At 44.2% G+C, this 21,605-nt stretch overlaps 1 protein-coding gene across 1 annotated transcript in view; it reads left to right on the top strand.

The window, feature by feature from the left end:
- LOC122814358 overlaps positions 1-21,605 on the top strand; it is an 862,993-nt gene that overhangs the window by 608,450 nt on the left and 232,938 nt on the right. Inside the window, exon 9 of the mRNA XM_044086944.1 lies at positions 6,743-7,129. Coding sequence (XP_043942879.1) covers positions 6,743-7,129 — 387 coding nt within the window. The remainder of the gene's footprint in view (positions 1-6,742; positions 7,130-21,605) is intronic.

Here is a 21,605-nt window from a genome sequence, read left to right as displayed (position 1 = left end):
CGCGAGATGCTTCAGCTATGGAACCCGCGGATGTCTCTACCTCGGATGGGTCCGGAGCCGCTGTGCAGGCACCGGCTTCTGAGGGTATATTCAGGCCTACGGACTTGCATATTAAATCAATGCCTCCTTCATTACTTAGGCCTAAATCTCGATCCATGTCTAAAAAATGATGCCCAGACCACATGCTCAGGCCTCTATGCCTAAAAAACAAATTATAAGAATGGCTGAAGATCTAATAACTCTAATCAGGGGTAGCCAACCCCCCCCCCCCTTCTAAGAGGCCTAGGACTGAGGTTGATTATGAATCTTCTGATCAGGATTCTGTTTTTTCTGACTCTTCTGATGATCTGGATTTGTCCTTACCTACTTATGAGGATTCTGATGCAGAGGACTGTATTCCCTCTGCTTCCCCTCCTGCGGATTTTTCTTTTGGGGAAACCTTACATGCTCTAAGGGAGCATTTTGACTGGGAAAGCTAGGATTTTTCTGATTCAAAAAAGATTCTTAGGGATTTCCTTCTCCTACCTCAGCATAGGTCTTTAGCTATTCCTCCTGTGCTAGATATTGTTGTTGATGCTTTCTCGGAATCTAGTTTGGCCCCTGATTCCCTGCCTCCTGCTCCCAGAAAACCTGATGGATACTACAGGGTCCCTGAGCCCCACAAGTTCCTTTTCAAAAATCCTATTGCATATCCAGAGACTATTTCACAAGGGCCAAGGGTATTAAGGCTTCTACTGCTAAAAATCCTACCCCTTCTGATAGAGACTCCAGGGCGCTGGATAGATGGGGGTAAGAAGGTTTACACTTCTGCAACCTAGGCCATTAGGGCTTTAAACTGCCAGTTTCATATGTTAAAATATCAGCAACATGTTATTGGACTGTTTAAACAGAAAATTATGTTGATTCCTGACTGTGTGGAAAATAAAGAATTACGGGATTTAATGCATTCTGCCGAACAAGTTGGAAAACATACTTTGCATTGTGGTTTTGATTCATTAGAGACCTCTTGCAGGGCTGCTGTTACTGGGTCTGTGCTCAGAAGGCATGCTTGGCTTAAGGAGCAATGTTTGCCTGATCATGTTAAAGCTAAATTGTTGGATGCTCCTTTAAATCAGGACCACCTGTTTGGCAACAAGGCTGCGGAAGTTCTTAAAAAGATGGAAGATAAAGCTAAATCTATGCAAACTGTTAAAGATTTTTTACAAGTTCAGCCACCTAGATTTAGTAGGCACTGGCCCTCTAAGAACTAGTCCTTTCCAGGTCTTCTCAAGCCAAACCCAGACACAGAAAAAAAAAACAGATTTCAGTCCCAGAGGACTCACAAAACTAAGCAGTGGGGGCCTCCACTTCCAAGTCTGGGAATAATAAGACCCCTCCCCCATGGGTAAACTGTCTCAATGACTTCCTTTTAAAATTTCCAAGCACTTATCAACTGACTACCCCTTTGGGGGGAAAGATTGCTCTTCATGCAAAGAAGTGGGAACTCATTACCCAGGACAAATGGGTTTTAAATATAATGTCCCATGGATACAGATTTCAATTCCACACATTGCCAACACCAAGTGGGTGGCCGGACCTACCCCCAAATCAGTGGGAAGAGGCCCAAAAACAAGTACTTTCTCTCTCAAGCATGGGGGCTATTCAAACTGGTACCAGAAGAGTAAAAGGGACAAGGTTTCTACTCAAGACTTTTCCTGGTACCCAGAAAAGACAATTCATGGTGTCCTATCCTGGACCTGTCTACTCTAAACACCTTCTTGGAGATTCCAAAATTCAAGATGCTGACTCTTCACCAATTACTTCCTATGCTAGGCAAAGATGCCTGGTTGGCAACACTAGATTTTAAAGAAGCATACCTGCACATCCCAATCAGGGAATCTTGCAGAAGATACCTACACTTCAAAGCAGGCTACTCGCACTATCAGTTCTCTGCTCTGCCCTTTGGCTTATCTACTGCACCCAGGGTATTCACAAAGTGCCTAGCTCCAGTTATTGCATTTTGCAGGCAAAGAAATATTCAAATATACCCATACCTGGACGATTGTCTAATTCAGGCAGAAAGCCAGGACATACTTTTGAATCATCTGGCCTTTTTAAAAAGGGTTCTAACTTGTCTGGGGTACACCATAAACGAAAAGAAATCACACCTGGTACCCTGTCAACAAATTATATTCCTGGGAGCAAGCTTGAATACAACTTCCCAGATGGCTTACTTCATGCCAGAAAAGCAAATTCATTTGACAACCTACTTCAAAGAAGTGGCCACAAAAACCCTGCTATCTGCAAGACAAATACTGCAAGCCTTGGGGTTCATGGCCTCCTGCATTCTTCTAATTCCATATGCAAGACTGCATATGAGGAAACTACTGTGGTATCTAAAAAGCCTATGGTGTCAACATTCTCAAGACCTAGAAACGATTCCTATCATACCTTGCCTACGCCTAGAGTTCCTTTGGTGGGCAGAGACCTGCCACCAAAACAAGAGACTACCTTTCACACCACCCCCTGCCACCCAAACCCTAACAACAGATGCATCAGACTATGCATGGGGGCTCACCTGGCAGGGAAGTGCATTCAGGGCAAATGGAGCCCAAGTCAAATGCACCTACATATCAACCAAAAAGAAATGTTAGCTGTACAGAATGCTGTGACAGCCTTCAAGGACCACATTATTCCAGGACAACTAATGGACAACACCACTGTTATGTGGTACATAAACAAGCAGGGGGGTACACATTCTTACCCCCTCTGCAGACTAGCCATGGCATTGTGGAACACAGCCTTGAGTTACCAAGTGCACCTACAAGCTCAATTCCTGCCAGGAAAATTAAATACACTGGCAGATGGACTAAGCAGAAACCTCATGGACCCACACAAGTGGAAACTGGAACCAAGGATTTTCAACATGTTGACAAGCAAATGGGGGAGCCCAGATATAGACCTGTTTGCCTCTCCCCAGAACTACCAATTGGACACATTTTGCACAAGGACTCCCCGCAAACAAGCCTGGAAAGTGGATGATCTGTCCTTCAGCTGGAAAAAACTATCGGTCTATGCCCCCCCCCCCCGCCTCTGCTCTCCAAAGTACTACTAAAAATCAAACAGGACAAACCAAGGATGATTTTGATTGCTCCAGACTGGCCGCGCCAACACTGCTACCTCCTCCTGCGCAGTGTGTCACAGTTATCTCCATGGCACCTGCCTCAGACTCCTTTCCTGCTGTCTCAGCAGGAGAACCTTATTCTGCACCCTCAGCTTGCAACACTGAACCTTGCAGCCTGGCTAAGTACTTAATCTCTCCTTTACCATCCCTCAGCAAACCTGTGATGGATATCATCTTGGAGGCAAGGAGGCCTAGTACTAGAAAATCTTATGCTGAAAAATGGAAAAGATTCTGTGCCTGGAACCAATCTCAAGGGATGAGCACAGCAGCGCCCAACTTACCTCAGATTTTACAATACTTAACTGAGATACTTCACAAGGGCCTGTCTTTTTCCTACATTAAAATCCACGCCTCAGCCATTTCAGCTCATTATAACACAGAACCTTCCCTCATCTCTCATCCACTGCTCAAGCAGTTCCTCAGAGGGGCCAGAAATTTGAGACCATCCAGGAGAGCTCCAACCCCAGCCTGGGACTTTAACTTTGTCTTGGAGAAACTCACTCATCCTCCTTTTGAGCCAGCTGCTACTGCAGACTTATTTTATTTATTTTTATTTATTTATTTAAATTTGTTGACCGGGAGTGTCCGACTGGACGTAAGTCCATTTTCAGCGGAGGCCCGGGGAGAAAAGCTCCACAGCTGAAATAAACAGACAGTATTTACATTGGATTACATAGTGATTAACAATTTACATAGCAATTACTTACAACATATTTACAGATGAAGAACATAGTACAACAGTAGACAACTAGAATCTTTATCTGTGAAGTGCATACCAGACATTAACAAATGTTACAAGAAGAAGAAGTTTGTGCTGTATAATAAGTACTGGCTTATGAGCATCTGAGCTTGCTATAATCACGGTAGTTAGTGGAGTGGAAAGAAAGGTAGTGGTTGGATGGAGTGGATGATATTAGAGTGGGAGTTGCAAGGGCATAGCCAGCATGTTTTTAGTTGTGCTTTTAGTAAAGTTTTGAAGTGGGTGCATGATGGTATGGAGGTAATTGTGGGTGGGAGTGAGTTCCATAATTTGGCTATGGCGCAAGAGAATAGTGTTTCACCAGCAGAGTTATTGGCTTTAGTGATCTGCAAGTGATTTTTGCTGCTGGATCTTAGTGGTCTGGTGGTGCGATAGGGTTGGAGTAGATTCTGGAGGGATGCGACATTTACATGGGACATGGAGGGATGGGACATGGGACTTAAAATTTCTTTCTTGGAAAACAGCTTTCCTTTTAGCAATCACTTCAGCTAGAAGGGTATCTGAATTACAGGCCCTTATGGTAGTGGAGTCTTTCATCATCTTTCATGCGGACAGGGTGTCCCTCAGAACCAATCCATCCTTCACGCCCAAGGTAGTATCCAGTGTGGCTCTTAATCAGTCCATTCATTTGCCAATCTTCTTTCCCAATCCACAGAATAAAGGGGAATGGATACTGGATTCCTTAGATGTGCACAGACAACTTAGATTCTACTTGGACAGGACTAAACCTCAAAAGAAATCTGAACAACTGCTGGTAGCATTTGCTGCAGGGGCAGAGGGGAAGGCTATTTCAAAGCAAACCATTTCTAAATGGATAAACCATTGCATTAACTTCTGCTATAAGCACCATGGAAAACCTATCCCCCAGGGGATCAGACCTCACTCCACTAGGGCTGCATCTACCTCTACAGCCTTTCTCAGAGGCGTCCCTACCAGAGACATCCCAGAAGCTGTTACCTGGAGTTTTGTACACACTTTCACCAAGCATTATCATTTGCCAGTTTTCCCTAAATCCAGAGCTGGCTTTGCCACTGCAGTCTTGCAGGGCCTTATAGCTGGCCCCAATGCTATCTAAACTCCTCCTCCCAATCATAGCCTTGGGAATCTACCCAAATGTAATGACTACAACAGTGAAACATGAAGAACATAGTACAGTTGTGTACACTTACCATAAATGTAGATCTTCGAGTGTATTCACTGTTGCAGTCTGGTTACCCTCCTTCCAGCCCCCTAACTTCTTTTGGCTATACCTCTACTTTCCTTTACTATGCTTAAAGGCCTTTTTGGTGTATTTGCTTTTTTGTTGGAGGTGTATCTTTGTGCTTTTATGTTTAATTGCTTCTCATTAGGGGGGCACCTGACATCTGGGGCAAGAAAAACTGATGTAATGGTGTCGGCTGCATGTTTTATTCCCCTGACGACCTGACATCATGGAAGAAGGGACAGCAACTGATGCAGGACCCAAGACTTTGTTAATCACCGACTGAGGGCAACCTGCAAACAGATAACCCAAATGTATTGACTGCAACAGTGAATACACTCGAACATCTACATTTATGGTAAGTGTACACAACTGTACTTTCCTCCTCCTTGGGATCTTAGTTTTGTCCTAGAAAAACTTACCCTGGCTCCTTTTGAGCCAGTTAGTTCTCTTCAGCACTGCACCTGGAAAACAGTTCTTCTTGTGGCCATTACCTCTGCTAGAAGGGTTTCTGGACTTCAGGCACTGATGTCTTCTTCCCCTTTCACTGTTTTCCACAAGGATAGGGTCTCCTTATGCACTAACCCCTCCTTCATGCCCACGGTGGTAAATGTTATCACTCAATCAGTCCATTAATCTTCCCATCTTCTTCCCTTCTCCACAGTCCTCTAGTGAGAGGATCTTACACATCTTAGATGTGCATAGGCAACTCGGATTTTATCTTTTTAGATTTTATTTGGATGGCGCAGTGGTGCAGCAGTTGCGTTGTCACCTCACAGCAAGAGGTTCTCTGGTTCAGTTCTTGTCTGGGGTGCCTTCTGTGTGGAGTCTGCATGTCCTCCCTGGTGTTCATGTGGGTTTTTTCTGGGTGATCTGGTCTCCTTCCACATGCAAAGACATGCATCTGGAGTGTTTCTCCCCAGAAAATTGGCTTTGTTCCAAGTCGGACTTTCCCAGTTAACAAATATTAAATAAATAAATTTGGATAAAACTAAACCTATTAGGAAATCCGACCGCCTTTTTGTCTCCTATTACCCAAGGGCCCTTGGCAGGCCTGTTTCCAAGCAGACTATTTCCACTTGGGTTTCCAAAATCATTTCATTTTATTATGTGTCCATTGGGAAGACTCTTGCTTCACCTGTTAGGGCACATTGCACCAGAGCTGTCTCCTCCTCTGGTGCTTTTTTCAAGGGTCTAGACACCTGGTCTACATTAGAAGCAGCTACCTGGCCTTTGATCCTAACAAATTGTATTCTGAACATGAGATATGAGAGGCTGCAGATACTGTATGTTCTTTGAGGAACTCTGCTGCCCTTCCCTATTTTCGAGAGATGAAGTGTCTACATCACACTCATGTGATACACAATGTTAGTATGGCTCTTATTTTTTCAAGTGATATAGGTGATGTATGTGATGTTATTAGGAAATACTGGTCCGTTCTCATAGCTGACGATAACATAACAGGAATTGTAGGTCCAATACCCAAGTTCTCATCTAAGAATAACCTTTCATTGAAACATCAGCTTTGTTATAGGAACAGCTGCCTTAGGCCATGTGTAAATATAGGGAAATTGAGCACCTTTTCATGTCGTAATTGTACATCATGTACATTTTTCAGTACTACCAGTATTTATGTCAAACCTGTTAATAGAAAAAATTGTTCTTAAATGCTATGCAGATTATAATAAGAACAATGTAGTTTATTATGCCAGCTGCTCTGCCTGTTATGTAGGTAAAATGAACTGCAGTTTGAAAGATAGAGTTTTAGAGCATGCTAGCGATAACAAGAAGTGTAAACTGACCAATGCATTAGCAAGACATGTATCTGAGTGTGGTACTGATCATATATTCAGATTTGTAGTGTTAGAAGCTTTATATGAAAGTCTTAGATTTGGAGATCTTATTAATATAACAGAATGTGCTGAGTTGAGGTGGATTGTGACTTTAAATGCAGACAAGTTTCCCGGCTTGAATGGACGTACATCATTGAAACCTGTGCTTAAGAGTAGGAGTTTACTTAATTGATGTGACAGGTTAGAATTAAAGGTGTGCATTCCCTCTTTTATGAACTAGTTTATCACATGATGTTTTTATTTGTTTGCCATTGGTTGGTTTTAACTTTAAAGGTTAATTGTGAATTTGTAATATGAAAGTCTGAAGAAGCAGGGGTTGGCTGTGAAGGCACTTACTTGTTTTGATGATAAACATATATTTACTGCTTTTTATCCTTACAGCCCGAGGTGGTCGACCTTGTTCTTTTCGTTGTAATTTGGGGGATACCCAGCTATTTCAACTCTCCATGCCAAAATTTCTTCCAGTTCATTTTAATTTATAGGAAACAAAATAAATACCAACAAGGCACAGACAAAACAACATTTCAGAAAGTAATGTGAGGGAGGTTAAAAAAAGAAGGGAGTATCCTTCCTAAACCAAGAACCTCCTAAAAAAGCAGACTGACTACATTCCCCATCATGTGTTTCCCTCTCCTCCCCACCCTGGCATTCATGTAAAGCTTTCCCAGTTTAGAGTCTTCACTTCCATCTGTGGCACCAGATAACTTCAGAAACTTGGGTTCTGGGAGTTATTCAAAAAGGCTGCAACTGGCAGGAGGATTCCCATCCTCCTTTTCAGGGGGATTCCTCTGCATCCATCTATTCAAACCTCACCGCTTCCTCCTATCTTAGATCACATACTATCCAGGAGGTTATAGAACCTGGGGAAAGGAGTTCTATTCAATAGTCTTTCTGGTACATCAGAATGAAGGTAGTTAGAGACCTATCCTAAACCTGTCATGTCAAAACCTTCACATCAAAATCCCAAAATTCAAAATGCTGTTTCAACAGTCTCTCACCTCTCATTCCACTTCTCATAAATCTGGATTTAAAAAGATGCTTATCACATTCCAATTCTCAGAGATGTCAGATTTAAGTTTTTTTGTGTCTGGTTTACATTTTCAGTTCTGTGCTGTACCCTTTAGATTGTCAACAGTAGAAAGAGTGTTTGCAGAGTGCCTGGCCCCTGTGCTAGCACATTACAGGTTACAGGGCATTCACATTTTTCCATATTTAGAATGCTTTATTTTTGCAGATTCTTTTACAAGTTGTCTAAAATCTCTGACTTTGGTTAAAAAAAAAAAATTAATTTTTAACTTCTCCAAATAATTTGGGTTTCTAATACCATGACAGGAATAGACCACATTCCTAAGTCAAAATATGATTAAAGTTCAAGAAATTAGGATTGTTTCAATCTTTGATGTCAGCCAGAAGTGCTCTTCGCAGCACCAGCAATGTGACCGGTAATGACTCCTGCAATTCTTACGGAGTTACATGTTTTGGTAACGTATCTAAATACGATTGTAGATTATTTTTTACAAGACCCATTGTTCCTACTACTATTGGAAATGTCTGGGTATCTTTCTTCCACATTGCTCTCGTTTCTGTACGCAAATCCTAATATTTTAAGAGTTTGTGTCTGTATGCAAGACATTGTAGTCACTGGGTGTAGCGATTTCAGTAATCAGTGCTACCTTTGTCTTCTTTTAATGGACCACTATATCTGGATGTTCTTCGTGTTTCACTTTTGCAGTCATCACACTTGGGTTATCTGCCTGCAGGTAGCCCTCAGTCGGCCTGAATACCAGACACTTAGTATTTCTGCGTCTGATGCTGTTTCTCCAGGACTGACTTCAGGTCCTCAGGGGTATAAAAACAGGCAGCCGACGCCTTTACATCAGTCTTTCTTGCCGAGGAGCCTGAAGCAGAAGCAGTTCGCAAGTGCTGGTAGGCCGCTACCTGAGTTTTCGTTTAAGAATTGTATCATCCTGAAGTCTTCTAAAGCTAAGTACCCCTTTGGGGATCCTTTTTTCTTGCTCTAACCAATGTCAGAAAAAGTTAATTGTCTTGCCTGTGGAAAGCAAATACCACACCGAGATTTTCATTCTTACTGCGTCACCTGTCTAGGCCCAGACCATGACGTACCTCACTGTTGGTTTTGTGCCTTGTTCAGTGCCTGAACCGTTCATTGCCGGGCCCTTATTATCGCTAAATACTTTCATTCTCGATCTCCGTATTCCGAAATGGCTTCGGTAAGCCATCCGACTACCGATATTCTGAAAAAAACGTAAGGATAAAGACAGAGACAGATGCACAGGTTCAAAGCTGCTGACAACACTTCCATTAAGCTAGTTGCCAGTTCACCGGTTCTCAGTGAGGAGCTTTCACAGCCCCTGATGCCCACTTCAGTGAATTCGCTGGCCTGTAACGAGACCCGTTCAGAGTCCAATATGCCACAAGACTCTTCTTCGACTATTGAACTGGTGGATGTCTGCACCTTGGATGAGTCCAGAGCCGCTGTGTAGGCACCGGCTTTTGAGGAAGTTCTTCATACTACCGATGTTCGACATAAACAGACTACTTCAGTTCTATCTAAAACTACCGAGTTTCTAAGGCCAAGAGTACGTACTATGCCTAGAAAACCGATGACCAAAGCACATGCACCTGCTCCCTTGCCACAAAATAAAATGCTTAGAATAGCAGAAGACCTTATTATGCTGATTAGGGGAAGTCAGCCTTCCCCAGCTAAGAGAAAAGAGGACCAGTCCCCAGCAGCTTCAACAGGCCAAGAGTCCAACGACTCTGGGGTTTCTGATTATGAAGACATGCCCTTATCTGCTTACGAGGATTCTGATGCAGAGGAATCCATTCCCTCTGCCTCTCCTCCAGAGTATTTCTCTTTTGGTGAAACCTTACATACTTTGAGAGTATTTCCACTGGGAATGCCAAGACTATCCTCAGTCCAAAAAGAGACTCCGAGAATTTCTAGACTTGCCACAACACAGGCCTTTAACAATACCACCAGTCCTGGAAGTTGATGATGTCTTTATGGAATTCAGTCTTACTCCTGATACTTTACTCCCTGCCCCTAGGAAACCATACAGGTACTACAGAGTACCTGACACACTCAAATTTCTTTTCAAAAATCCTACTGCTGACCCAGAGATAATTTCCCAGGGGCCTAAAGGTATCAAGAGAACTACAGCTAAGAATCCCACCCCATCGGACAGGATTCCAGAGCTTTGGACAGATGGGGTAAGAAAGTATATACCTCTGCAACTCTTGCCATTAGGGCTTTGAATTGTCAGTTTCACATGTACCAACAACACATTATGGAACTTAAGCAAAAATAGCTACCTTTACAGACTGTGCAGAAAATAAAGAATTGCAAGAGTTTATGCATTCTGCAAGCCAAGTCAGCAAGCATACATTGCAGTGTGGCTTTGACGCCCTAGAAGCATCTTGCAGGGCAGCAGTCACTGTTTCTGTACTGAGAAGGCATGCTTGGCTTAAGGAGCAGACCTTGCCAGATCATGTCAAATCCAAGTTACTAGACGCTCCTTTGAACAAGGACAATCTGTTTGGCACCAAAGCAGAAGAGGTTCTTAAAAAGATGGAAGAAAAAGCTAAATCAATGCAGACAGTCAAATAATTCTTGCAGGTACAGCCTCCTAGATTCAGTAGGCATTTACCCTTGAAACATTGGTCCTTTCCAGCCCCCTCAAGGCCATCTCAATCTAGACCCAGGGGAAACAGACCCCCCAGACAACAGTCTCAAGGTATGCAGAGATCTAAGCAATGGAGTGCATCCACTTCTAAAGCAGGGAGTGCTAAAACACCCCCTTACAGAAAGAATTCCCAATGACTTCTCAACTCCACCCCCTCCTCTGCCCAACTGCTTGTGCCCCTTGGAGGAAACCTTGCCCTTCATGCAAAAACTGGATCCCCATCACCAAAGACCAATGGGTCCTCAACATTGTATCCCAGGGGCACAAATTTTACTTCCACTCACTGCCAACCCCAAAAGGGTTCCCAGTCTTCACTCTAAACCAATGGGCAGAGGCTCAAATCCAAGTCCAATCCCTGCTCTCTATAAGGGCAATTCAACCAGTTCTTGTGGAACAGATAGGTCAAGGATTCTATTCGACTTTTCCTGGTACCCAGAAAACAGGGCACTTGGCATCCAATCCTAGATTTTTCAATTCTCAACACCTTCCTGCTGGTACCAAAATTGAAAATGCTCACCCTGCAGCAGCTTCTACCTATGCTAGCCAGAGATGCCTGGCTAGTCACCCTAGACTTAAAAGAAGCCTATCTGCACATCCCTATAAGGTAGTCATGCAAAAAATATCTACGCTTCAGGGCAGGAAATATGTATTAGCAGTTCTCTGCACTTCCCTTTGGCTTATCCACTGCTCCCAGAGTATTCACAAAATGCCTGGCTCCAGCCATTGCTTACTGCAGACAGAGAAATATTCAAATTTACCCATACTTGGACGACTGCCTGATTCAGGCAGACAGGAAATGCTGTTGCAGCACCTGACATTTGTAAAAAACCTACTAACCTCCCTGGGGTACACCATCAACAAAAAGAAATCAAGACTAGTCCCCAGTCTAAAGATTGTAATCCTGAGAGCAAGCTTGGACACAGCATCCCATATGGCATTCCTCACTCCGGAAAAACAAGCCTGTCTGACAGGCTATTTTACTCAAATGGCCACCAGAACCCAGCTATCTGCAAGGAAAATCCTGCAGGCCCTAGGGTTCATGGCCTCATGCATCCTACTAATTCCATATGCCAGACTGCATATGACAAAACTTCAATGGTACTTAAAAAGTCTTTGGTGCCAGCATTCTTAGGACCTGGAAACTGTCATTCCCATAATACCCTGTCTCATTCCCATAATACCCTATCTAAGGACAGAGTTTCTTTAGTGAGCAGCAGCATGCAACCACAACAAGGGATTGCCCTTTACCCAACACCACGTCACTCAGACCCTAACCACAGATGCATCAGACTATGCCTGGGGGGCACACATGGACGGCAAGTGTGTTCAGGGCCACTGGAGCCCAAGTCAAATGCATCTGCACATTAACCAGAAAGAGATGCTAGCTGTGCAGCATGCTCTGACAGTTTTCACATCCCTACTCTCACCAGGGCACCTGCTAATAAAAACAAGACAACACCACAGATGTTCATCGTGTTACACTGCTGCAGTCATTACACTTGGGTTATCCTGCCATCAGGCGTTTCCCCAGTCGGCCTGTGTTCCAAAGTCTTGGTCCAGCGTCGGTTGCTGTCGCCTCCTCCCTAACGTCAGTGCGACAGGGGTATATAAGATGCAGCCAACGCCATTTTCTTCAGTCTTTCTTGCCGCACGGTGCCCGAAGCAAAAGCAGTTCGCAAGTGCCAGTCGGCCGACTCCTGAGATTTTCATTCCGAATCCAGAACCGAAGTCTTCTGCAAAGCTAAGTACCCCGTTGGGGAAACTTTTTCTTGCCTCAGACCGATGTCAGTAAAAGTTAATCACTCTATTTCTTATGGGAAGCAAATACCTCATAAGGATTTCCATTCCTATTGTATCCCATGCCTAGGCCCAGACCACAACTTCACTGGTTGTCGGTTTTGTGCTAGGTTTAACAAGCGCACTATTAAATGTCGATTTGATTTTGCCCAACATTATTTTGGCAGAAAATTCAATTACACCATGCCATTTTAATTTCCGATGACCGGAATACATAAAAAGCGCAAAGACAAGGACAGGCATCCGAGGCCCAAAACTGACAACAAGGCCTCTTCTAGGCCAGTCGCCGGTTCTCCAGTTTTCAGCGAGGCACCTTCGCAGCCCCCGATGACCACTTCTGCAGAACCACAGGTCACCTCAGACTCCCACGTGGAGCTGGTTGGGCCTTCGGACGCACAAGTTTTTCAGCCTACCGAAACTAACCCTTCAGAGGGAACCGAAGTAGCTGAGCAATCCACAGCTTCACAGGGTGTTTTCAGACCTACTCAGTTAAGCATTAAACCCTCTGCTAAGTCTAAGCCTTCCTTAAAAACAAAGAAACAAATACAGCATTCTCCTGGACAGGCCTCCATGCCTAAGAAACAAATGCTCAAAATGGCCGAAGACCTAATCATCCTGATCAGGGGGTCCCATCCCCCTCCTGATAAAAGGCTCAGACAGGATGCAGACTATGACTCATCCGACCAGGTGTCCATTTCTTCAGATTCATCCTCAGACCTAGGATATTCTTTACCCCCTTATGAGGATTCTGATGCTGAGGAATCAATTCCATCAGCCTTTCCGCCTGTGGACTAGTCCTTTGGGGAAACCTTACATACCATGAGGGAACATTTCCACTGGGAAGGGCAGGATTACTCAGAATCCAAGAAAAGGCTCAGAGACTTCCTTTTATTACCTCAACACAGACCCCTTGCTATTCTGCCAGTGTTAGATATTGTGGATGATGAGTATACTGAATCCAGCTTAAATCCTGACTCCTTACCTACAGCCCCAGTTAAACCTGACAGATATTACAGAGTCCCTGACTCACACAAATTTCTGTATAAAAGCCCTGTTGCTGACCCTGAAACTATTTCTCAGGGACTCAAAGGGATTAAGACCTCATCAGCAAAAAACCTAGTTCCCTCTGACAGAGATTCCAGAGCATTAGACAGATGGGGAAAGAAAGTATATATGTCTTCAACTTTAGCAATGAGAGCCTTAAATTGCCAGTTTCACATGCTAAAATATCAGCAATTTTTGATGTCTCAGTTGAAACAAAAAATGCTTCCAGATTCAGATCCTCCTAATTTTAAAGAAATGCAGGATTTATTGCATGCAGCTAAACAAGTGGGAAAACGTACTTTGCAATGTGGTTTTGATTCTTTATAGGCCTCCTGTAGAGCAGCAGTTACAGGGTCTGTCATTAGAAGACATGCTTGGTTAAAAGAACATACGTTACCAGATCATGTTAAAGCAAAATTATTGCATGCACCTTTGCAGCGGGATGTGTTATTTGGAGTTAAGGCAGAAGAGGTATTAAAGAAGATGGAGGATAAGACAAAATCTATGCAAACGGTGAAGGATTTCTTATAGGTTCAGCCTCCTCGATTTAGCAGAAATTGGCCAACAAAGAATTGGTCCTTTCCAGTTACAGACAGACCTCAAAGGGGCAGATACAGACGTCCAAGTGGTTGAGGTCAACTACAAGGTCCTTACAGGCCTCAACAATGGGGTGCACCAGGCCAGAAAGAAAAGGAAGACAGGCCCCAACCATATAAAAAGCAGCCTCAATGACTTCCCACTACAGCTGCCAAACAGCTCTCTCTTGGCAGCCCCCTTAGGAGGAAAACTGGTACTTTTCTATCACAATTGGCATTGGATCACGAAAGACAAATGGGTTCTCAACATTGTATCTTAAGGTTACAGGATCCTCTTTCACACTCTGCCAAGGTTAAAAGGAATGCCAAATCTGCCACCAAATCAATGGGCAGAGGCTCAAAAACAAATTACAGCACTCATGGACATGAGAGCTATTCACAAGATACCACCACAGGAGCAAGGACAAGGATTTTACTCAAGACTCTTTCTGGTTCCCAGAAAGGACAAAGCCTGGAGGCCCATTCTGGATCTTTCTTCTCTAAACACTTACCTGGATGTTCTGAAATTCAAAATGTTGACACTACAGCAGCTTCTTCCCATGCTGGGCAAGAAAGCTTGGCTTGTGACCTTGGACCTCAAGGAGGCATACCTGCATGTCTCTACCAGACAAAACTGCAGAAGATACCTCAGATTCATAGCTGGTTCAATGCACTATCAATTCTCTGCACTGCCCTTTGGCTTATCTACTGCACCCAGGGTCTTCACAAAGTGCCTGGTACCAGTAATTGCATTTTCCAGACAGAAAGGAATTCAAATTTATCCGTACCTGGACGACTGCCTGATTCAAGCAGAGAGCAAGGACATTCTTCTAAAGCATCTGGCGTTCGTAAAAAAGTTAAGTTTCCTGGGGTACACAGTAAATGAAAAGAAATCAAAACTAGTGCCCTCACAAGAGATAATATTCCTGGGTGCTAGCTTGAACACAACGGCCCAGATGGCTTATCTCATGCCAGACAAGCAAGGACAACTGACTCAATACTTTCAATTGATGGCAACAAAGACCCAACTCCCTGCAAGAAAAATTTTGCAGGCCTTGGGTTACATGGCATCTTGCATACTACTAATTCCATATGCCAGACTGCATATGAGGAAACTACAATGGTACCTAAAGAGTGTATGGTCTCAACACTGTCAAAGTTTGGAAACAGTTATACCACTAATTCCTTGCCTTCAACAGGAGTTTCGATGGTGGGCTCAAGCTTGTCACCTCAACAAGGGACAGCCTTTTACTCAACCCACAGCCATGCAAACACTGACAACAGATGCATCAGATTACGCCTTGGGAGCACGCATGGCAGGAAAATGTATTCAGGGCGAGTGGTCCGCAGAACAAAGGCATCTTCACATCAATCAAAAAGAGATGCTAGCTGTACAAAATGCCCTTATAGCTTTCAAGGACCTGCTGCATCCAGGACAACTATTACTAAAGACAGACAACACCACAGTTATGTGGTACATAAACAAGCAAGGTGGCACACACTCCTACCCCCTCTGCAGACAAGCCATGACCTTGTGGAACACAGCTCTAGACTACCAAGTTCATCTGCAAACACAATTCCTGCCAGGAGAGAAAAACACACTGGCAGACAACTTAAGCAGAAACATCATGGATCCCCACGAATGGGAATTGAATCCACAAATATTCAGAATGATAACACAGAAATGGTGGAGCCCGGACATAGATCTGTTTGCATCCCCAATGAACTGCCAGCTACAGAAATTCTGCACAAGGAGTTACCATCCACAAGCATGGAAAGTGGATGCCCTCTCATTCAGCTGGAAAAACCTACAAGTATACGCTTTCCCACCTCTACCTCTCCTTCCAAAGGTACTCGCAAGATGAGCCAAAGATGATCCTGATTGCACCAGACTGGCCACGCCAGCACTGGTACCCAATCTTAAAGAACTTAGCACAAGAACCACTCTGGATTTTGCCTCAAATCCCACATCTGCTGACTTAGCACAACAATCAGATACTTCACAGCCAGCTAAAGACCTTAAACCTAGCTGCATGGAAAATTCCTTAGTCAAGCAAGCAATGCCTCTCTCCAAAGCTGTTATGGATGTCATTCTGCAGGCCAGAAGGCCTAGTACCAGGAAAGCCTATTCGGATAAATGGAAGAGATTCTATGCCTGGAACCAGGCTCAGGCTTGACCCTCTTGTCCCAAACATTCCTCAGATACTACAATATTTAACTGAGATGCTGGACACGGGCCTCTCCTTTTCATCCATCAAGATCCACGCCTCTGCCATTTCTGCTCATTACAAGGATCCACCAATTTTCTCTAATCCTTTGCTAAAACAGTACCTCAGAGGGGCTAAAAACATAAGACCACCCCGTAGAGCACCTACTCCAACTTGGGACCTCAACTTTGTTTTGGAAAAATTAACTTTACCTCCTTTTGAGCCAGCTAACACAGCAGAATTAAAACACATCTCTTGGAAAACTGCTCTGCTACTGGCAATAACATCAGCACAAAGAGTTTCAGAATTACAGGCACTAATGGCAGTGGCACCTTTCCTCATTTTCCACCAGGACAGGTTGTCTTTAAGAACTAACCCTACGTTTATGCCAAAGGTGGTATCAAGTGTGGCTCTAAACCAAACTATTCACTTGCCAACTTTTTATCCAAAACCACAGAACAAAGGGGAGAGACTACTGCATTATTTGGACATTCACAGGCTGTTACGCTTCTACTTGGACAAAACCAAAGCTTTCAGAAAATCTGAGCAATTATTGGTAGCATATGCTGCAGGAGCACAGAGAAAAGCCATTTCAAAACAGACTATTTCAAAATGGATAGGACATTGTATATGTTTCTGCTATACACACCATGGGAAACCTGTACCTAGCAGCATTAGATCTCACTCCACCAGGGCAACAGCCACTTCAACTGCCTACCTCAGAGGAGTACCTACCAAGGATATTTTGGAAGCAGCAACATGGAGTTCTGTGCATACCTTCACCAAGCATTACCATTTGCCTTTATACTCCAAATCCAGAGCTGGCTTCACCACTGCTGTGCTGCAGGGCCTTATAGCCACCCCTAATGCCTTATAGAACCAGCCACCCTACCTCAGCTTTGCGATTCCACCTAAGTGTAATGACTGCAGCAGTGTAACACGATAAACATAGTACAGTTTTGTACCTACTATAAATGTAGATGTTAGAGTGTATACACTGCTGCAGTCCAGGTTACCCTCCCTCCTTCCCCTCTTACTTTCTGGTACGTACCTATGTCTTCTACCCTTTTACTACCTATGGGGAGTATTTGCTGGTAACTGAAAGTTGTTTGCTTTTCTTATGTATACTTTACTAGCAATTTGAATTGACTACCTATTTGGGGGCACCTGACATCTGAGGCAAGAAAAACTGAAGAAAATGGCGTCGGCTGCATCTTATATACTCCTGTCACACTGACGTCAGGGAGGAGGCGACAGGAACTGATGCCGGACCAAGACTTTGGAACTCAGGCCGACTGGGGAACCACCTGACAGCAGGATAACCCAAGTGTAATGACTGCAGCAGTGTTTACACTCGAACATCTACATTTATGGTAGGTACAAAACTGTACTTTATGTGGTACATCAATAAGCAGGGGGAACCCACTCTGCAGGCTAGCTATGGCCCTGTGGAACACAGCCTTGGACATGCAGGTACATCTGCAAGCTCAATTCCTGCCAGGCAAACAAAACTCACTGGCAGACGATTTAAGCAGAAATCTTCTAGACCCACATGAGTGGCAACTAGAGCCATGCACCTTCAACCTTCTGATTCAGAAATCGGGGACACCAGAGGTGGATCTCTTTGCCTCCCCCTGCAATCACCAGCTCAGTAGATTCTGCACCAGAACATCTCACAGCAGGGCCTGGAAAGTGGATGCCCTAGCCTTCCAGTGGGTAAATCTCTCAATCTATGCCTTTCCCCCTCTGCCCCGCCTCTCAAGAGTATTTCTCAAGATAAGACAGAACAGATCAAGGACAATTTTGATTGCCCCGGACTGGCCACGCCAACAGTGGTACCCACTCCTGCAAAGCCTGGCACCTACACCAGAACCCAACCCTGCTCCCTCAGCAGGGTGGGACAGATCTTGCATCCGCAGCTGCAAACCCTAAATCTTTCAGCCTGGCTTATTTCTTGAATTCTCCCCCAGTAACCAGCCTAAGCAAGCAAATGCTGGACGTCATCCTTGAAGCCTGAAGACCCAGTACAAGGAAATCCTATGCTAATAAGTGGAAAAGGTACTCCTCCTGGATTCAATCTAAAGGACAGGACACAACTCTGCCTTGCTTGCCTATAATCCTGGATTACCTAGCAGATCTACTCCACAGAGGCCTATCCTTCTCCTCCATTACGATCCATGCCTCTGCCATTTCAGCTCATTACAACACTGAGCCGCCTCTCTTCTCTCACCCTCTTATCAAACAGTTTCTGAGAGAAGCAAACAACTTAAGGCTGCCAAGGAGATCACCCACCCCTGCTTGGGACCTTAACTTTGTACTAGAAAAGCTCATGCTACCCCCCCCCCCCCTTTGAGCTTGCAGCATCAGCAGAGTTAAAATTCCTCTCTTGGAAAACAGCCTTGCTTCTGGCCATCACTTCAGCTAGAAGAGTGTCTGAGCCACAAGCACTTATGGCTGTGGAACCCTTCATTGTTTTCCATGCTGACAGGGTTTCCCTCAGGACTAAGCCTTCCTTTATACCTAAAGTGGTGTCCAGTGTGGCTCTCAACCAATCTCTCCATTGCCTACCTTCTTCCCTAATCCTCAAAATAAAGGGGAAAGGATCCTGCACTCCTTGGACGCGCACAGACAGCTCAGATTCTACCTGGATAAGACTAAGCCCTAAATTTGACCAGTTACTAGTCAGCTTTGCAACAGGGGCAGATGGCAGGGCTATTTTAAAGCAAACAGTTTCCAAATGGATAGCACATTGCATCCATTTCTGCTAGAAGCATTATGGGAAACCAACCCCTGAGGGGGTCAGAACACATTCCACTAGGGCAACTTCTACCTCTACAGCATTCCTCAGGGGAGTCCCTACCAGGGGCATCCTGGAAGCTGCTACCTGGAGTTCTGTACACACCTTCACAAAGCATTACCACCTGCCTATCTTTTCCAAATCCAGGGCAGGTTTTTCAACAGCAGTCCTGCAAGGCATTCTGTCCAGCCCTAACTCTTCTTGACTGCCTCCACCCTTCTTCAGCTTTGAGAATCTACCCAAGTGTGATGACTGCAACAGTGAAACATGATGAACATAGTACAGTTGTATACACTTACCATTAATGTAGATGTTTGAGTGCATTCACTGTTGCAGTCCAGGTTTCCCTCCCTCCAGCCCCCTGGTTTTCTCTCTCTTAACTCTATATGCCTTTTACTACATCCTCCCTTTCAGGGGTATTGGTATTTACATTTTAGTGGTGGTATTTCCCCCCCCCCACCATAACTTAGCTCCCTATTAGGGGTCTCCTGACATTTGGGGCAGGAAAAACTGATGTAATGGCATCGGCTACCTGTTTTTATACCCCTGACGTCAGTCCTGGAGCAACAGCATCCGACATAAAAATACTAAGTCTCTGGTATTCGGGCCGACTGAGGGGGTAACTGCAGGCAGATAGCCCAAGTGTGATGACTGCAACAGTGAATACACTCGAGCATCTACATGTATGGTAAGTGTACACAACTGTACTTTTTCTTGCATCTATCTACTGAACTGTTGGTAATGGGTGATCCCATGTGATGTACACTTCATCATTTTCTATGATTCTTTGTGGCTCATGTTTCCAGTGTTTTTCAAGTACTTCAGTATTATAATGTTTGCACAATTCCTAGTACAACAGTCTTGCCACATTATTTTGTCTTTCAGTATACAGTTCTCCTCCTGCCTTTAGTATATCACAACAAGCAATGAGGTGTGCGACTCTTTCCAAATCTGTTTTACAAAACCTATATTTGTGCATTTCTGCTACATGTTCAATGGACTTTGTAAACCAACATGTACGTAGCACACTGTCTTGGGCCACCAATATTAACCTTTCATTTTTTGGCTTGAATTCGCCTCTTCTTAACCATTCCTGCATTTGATCCTGATCAACATGAGGTTCTTCCAGGAGTTTTCTATATTTGCAGCTATATTTATGCATTTCCACATTTCTTGCCTTCTCATCTGATCCCTTCACCTTATATTCTTTCTTTTTTTTTTTTGGCACATTCAGTTGCTGCCTGATTTTTATCTACTTCTGGTTTGATTTCCATTCCTAGCTTGATGGTGATATGCTCCTGTTAAACTAAGAAGGGAAGTCATGTTAGATTTATTATCCTTATGATGTTCATCGTGTTTCACTGTTGCAGTCATTACACTTGGGTTATTCTGCTGGCAGGCTACCCGCAGTCGGCCTGAATTCCAAAGTCCTGGTCCGGTGTCAGTTGCTGTCACCTCTTCCCTGACGTCAGTGCACCAGGGGTATAAAAGATGCAGCCGACACCATTTTCTTCAGTCTTTCTTGCCGCGCGGTGCCCGAAGCATAAACAGTTCGCAAGTGCCGGTCAGCTAACTCCTGAGATTTTCGAAATCGAATTTCAGATCCAAAGCCTTCAATAAAGCTAAGTAACCTGTTGGGGAAACGTTTTTCTTGCTCCAGACCGATGACAGAAAAAGTTAACAATTGTATTTCTTGTGGGAAGCAAATACCTCATAAGGATTTTCATTCTTACTGTATTCCTTGCCTAGACCCTGACCACGACGTTGCTAGCTGTCGGTTTTGTGCTAGATTTAACCAACACACTATTAAGCATCGGTACGATTTTGCCTTTCATTACTTTGGCCGAAGGTTTAATTATATAATGCCGTCGGAACAGCTGGCGACCGGAGTTCATAAAAAGTGCAAGGAAAAAGAAAAGGACAGCTATCCGAGGTCCAAAACCGACGAAGAGGCCTCCACTAGGCCAGTCGCTGGTTCTCAGTGAGGCGTTTTCGCAGCCCCTGACACCCACTACCTCAGAGCCACAGGCCACTTCCAACTCCCACGTGGAGACAACTAGGCCTGTGGATACTCAAGGTATTGGACCTTCGGAAACTATTCCCTCAGATGGGTCTGGAGCCGCTGAGCAGGCATCGGCTTCTGAGGGTGTTTTCAGACCTATACAGTTATATATCAAACCAACCTCAGCTTCCAAGGCAAAGACTAAAACAGCATTAAAGACAAAGAAACAAGTACAGCATTCTCCTGGACAGACTTCCATGGCTAAGAAACAGATGCTTAAAATGGCCGAAGACCTAATTACTTTGATCAGGGGTTCCCATCCTCCTCCTGATAAGAGGCCTAAGCAAGACATTGAATATGATTCTTCTGATCAGGTTTCCATTTCCTCTGACTCCTCTTCAGAACAGGGATGCTCTCTTCCTACCTATGAGGATTCTGATGCTAAGAATCTATTCCTTCAGCCTCTCCTCCTGAGGACTATTCTTTTGGGGAAACCTTG

The sequence above is a fragment of the Protopterus annectens genome, chromosome 10.part0, assembly GCF_019279795.1.
Source record: "Protopterus annectens isolate FY-2018-M chromosome 10.part0, PAN1.0, whole genome shotgun sequence".
Taxonomy (NCBI): domain Eukaryota; kingdom Metazoa; phylum Chordata; order Ceratodontiformes; family Protopteridae; genus Protopterus; species Protopterus annectens.
This window is presented reverse-complemented; position numbering and strand designations above follow the sequence as displayed.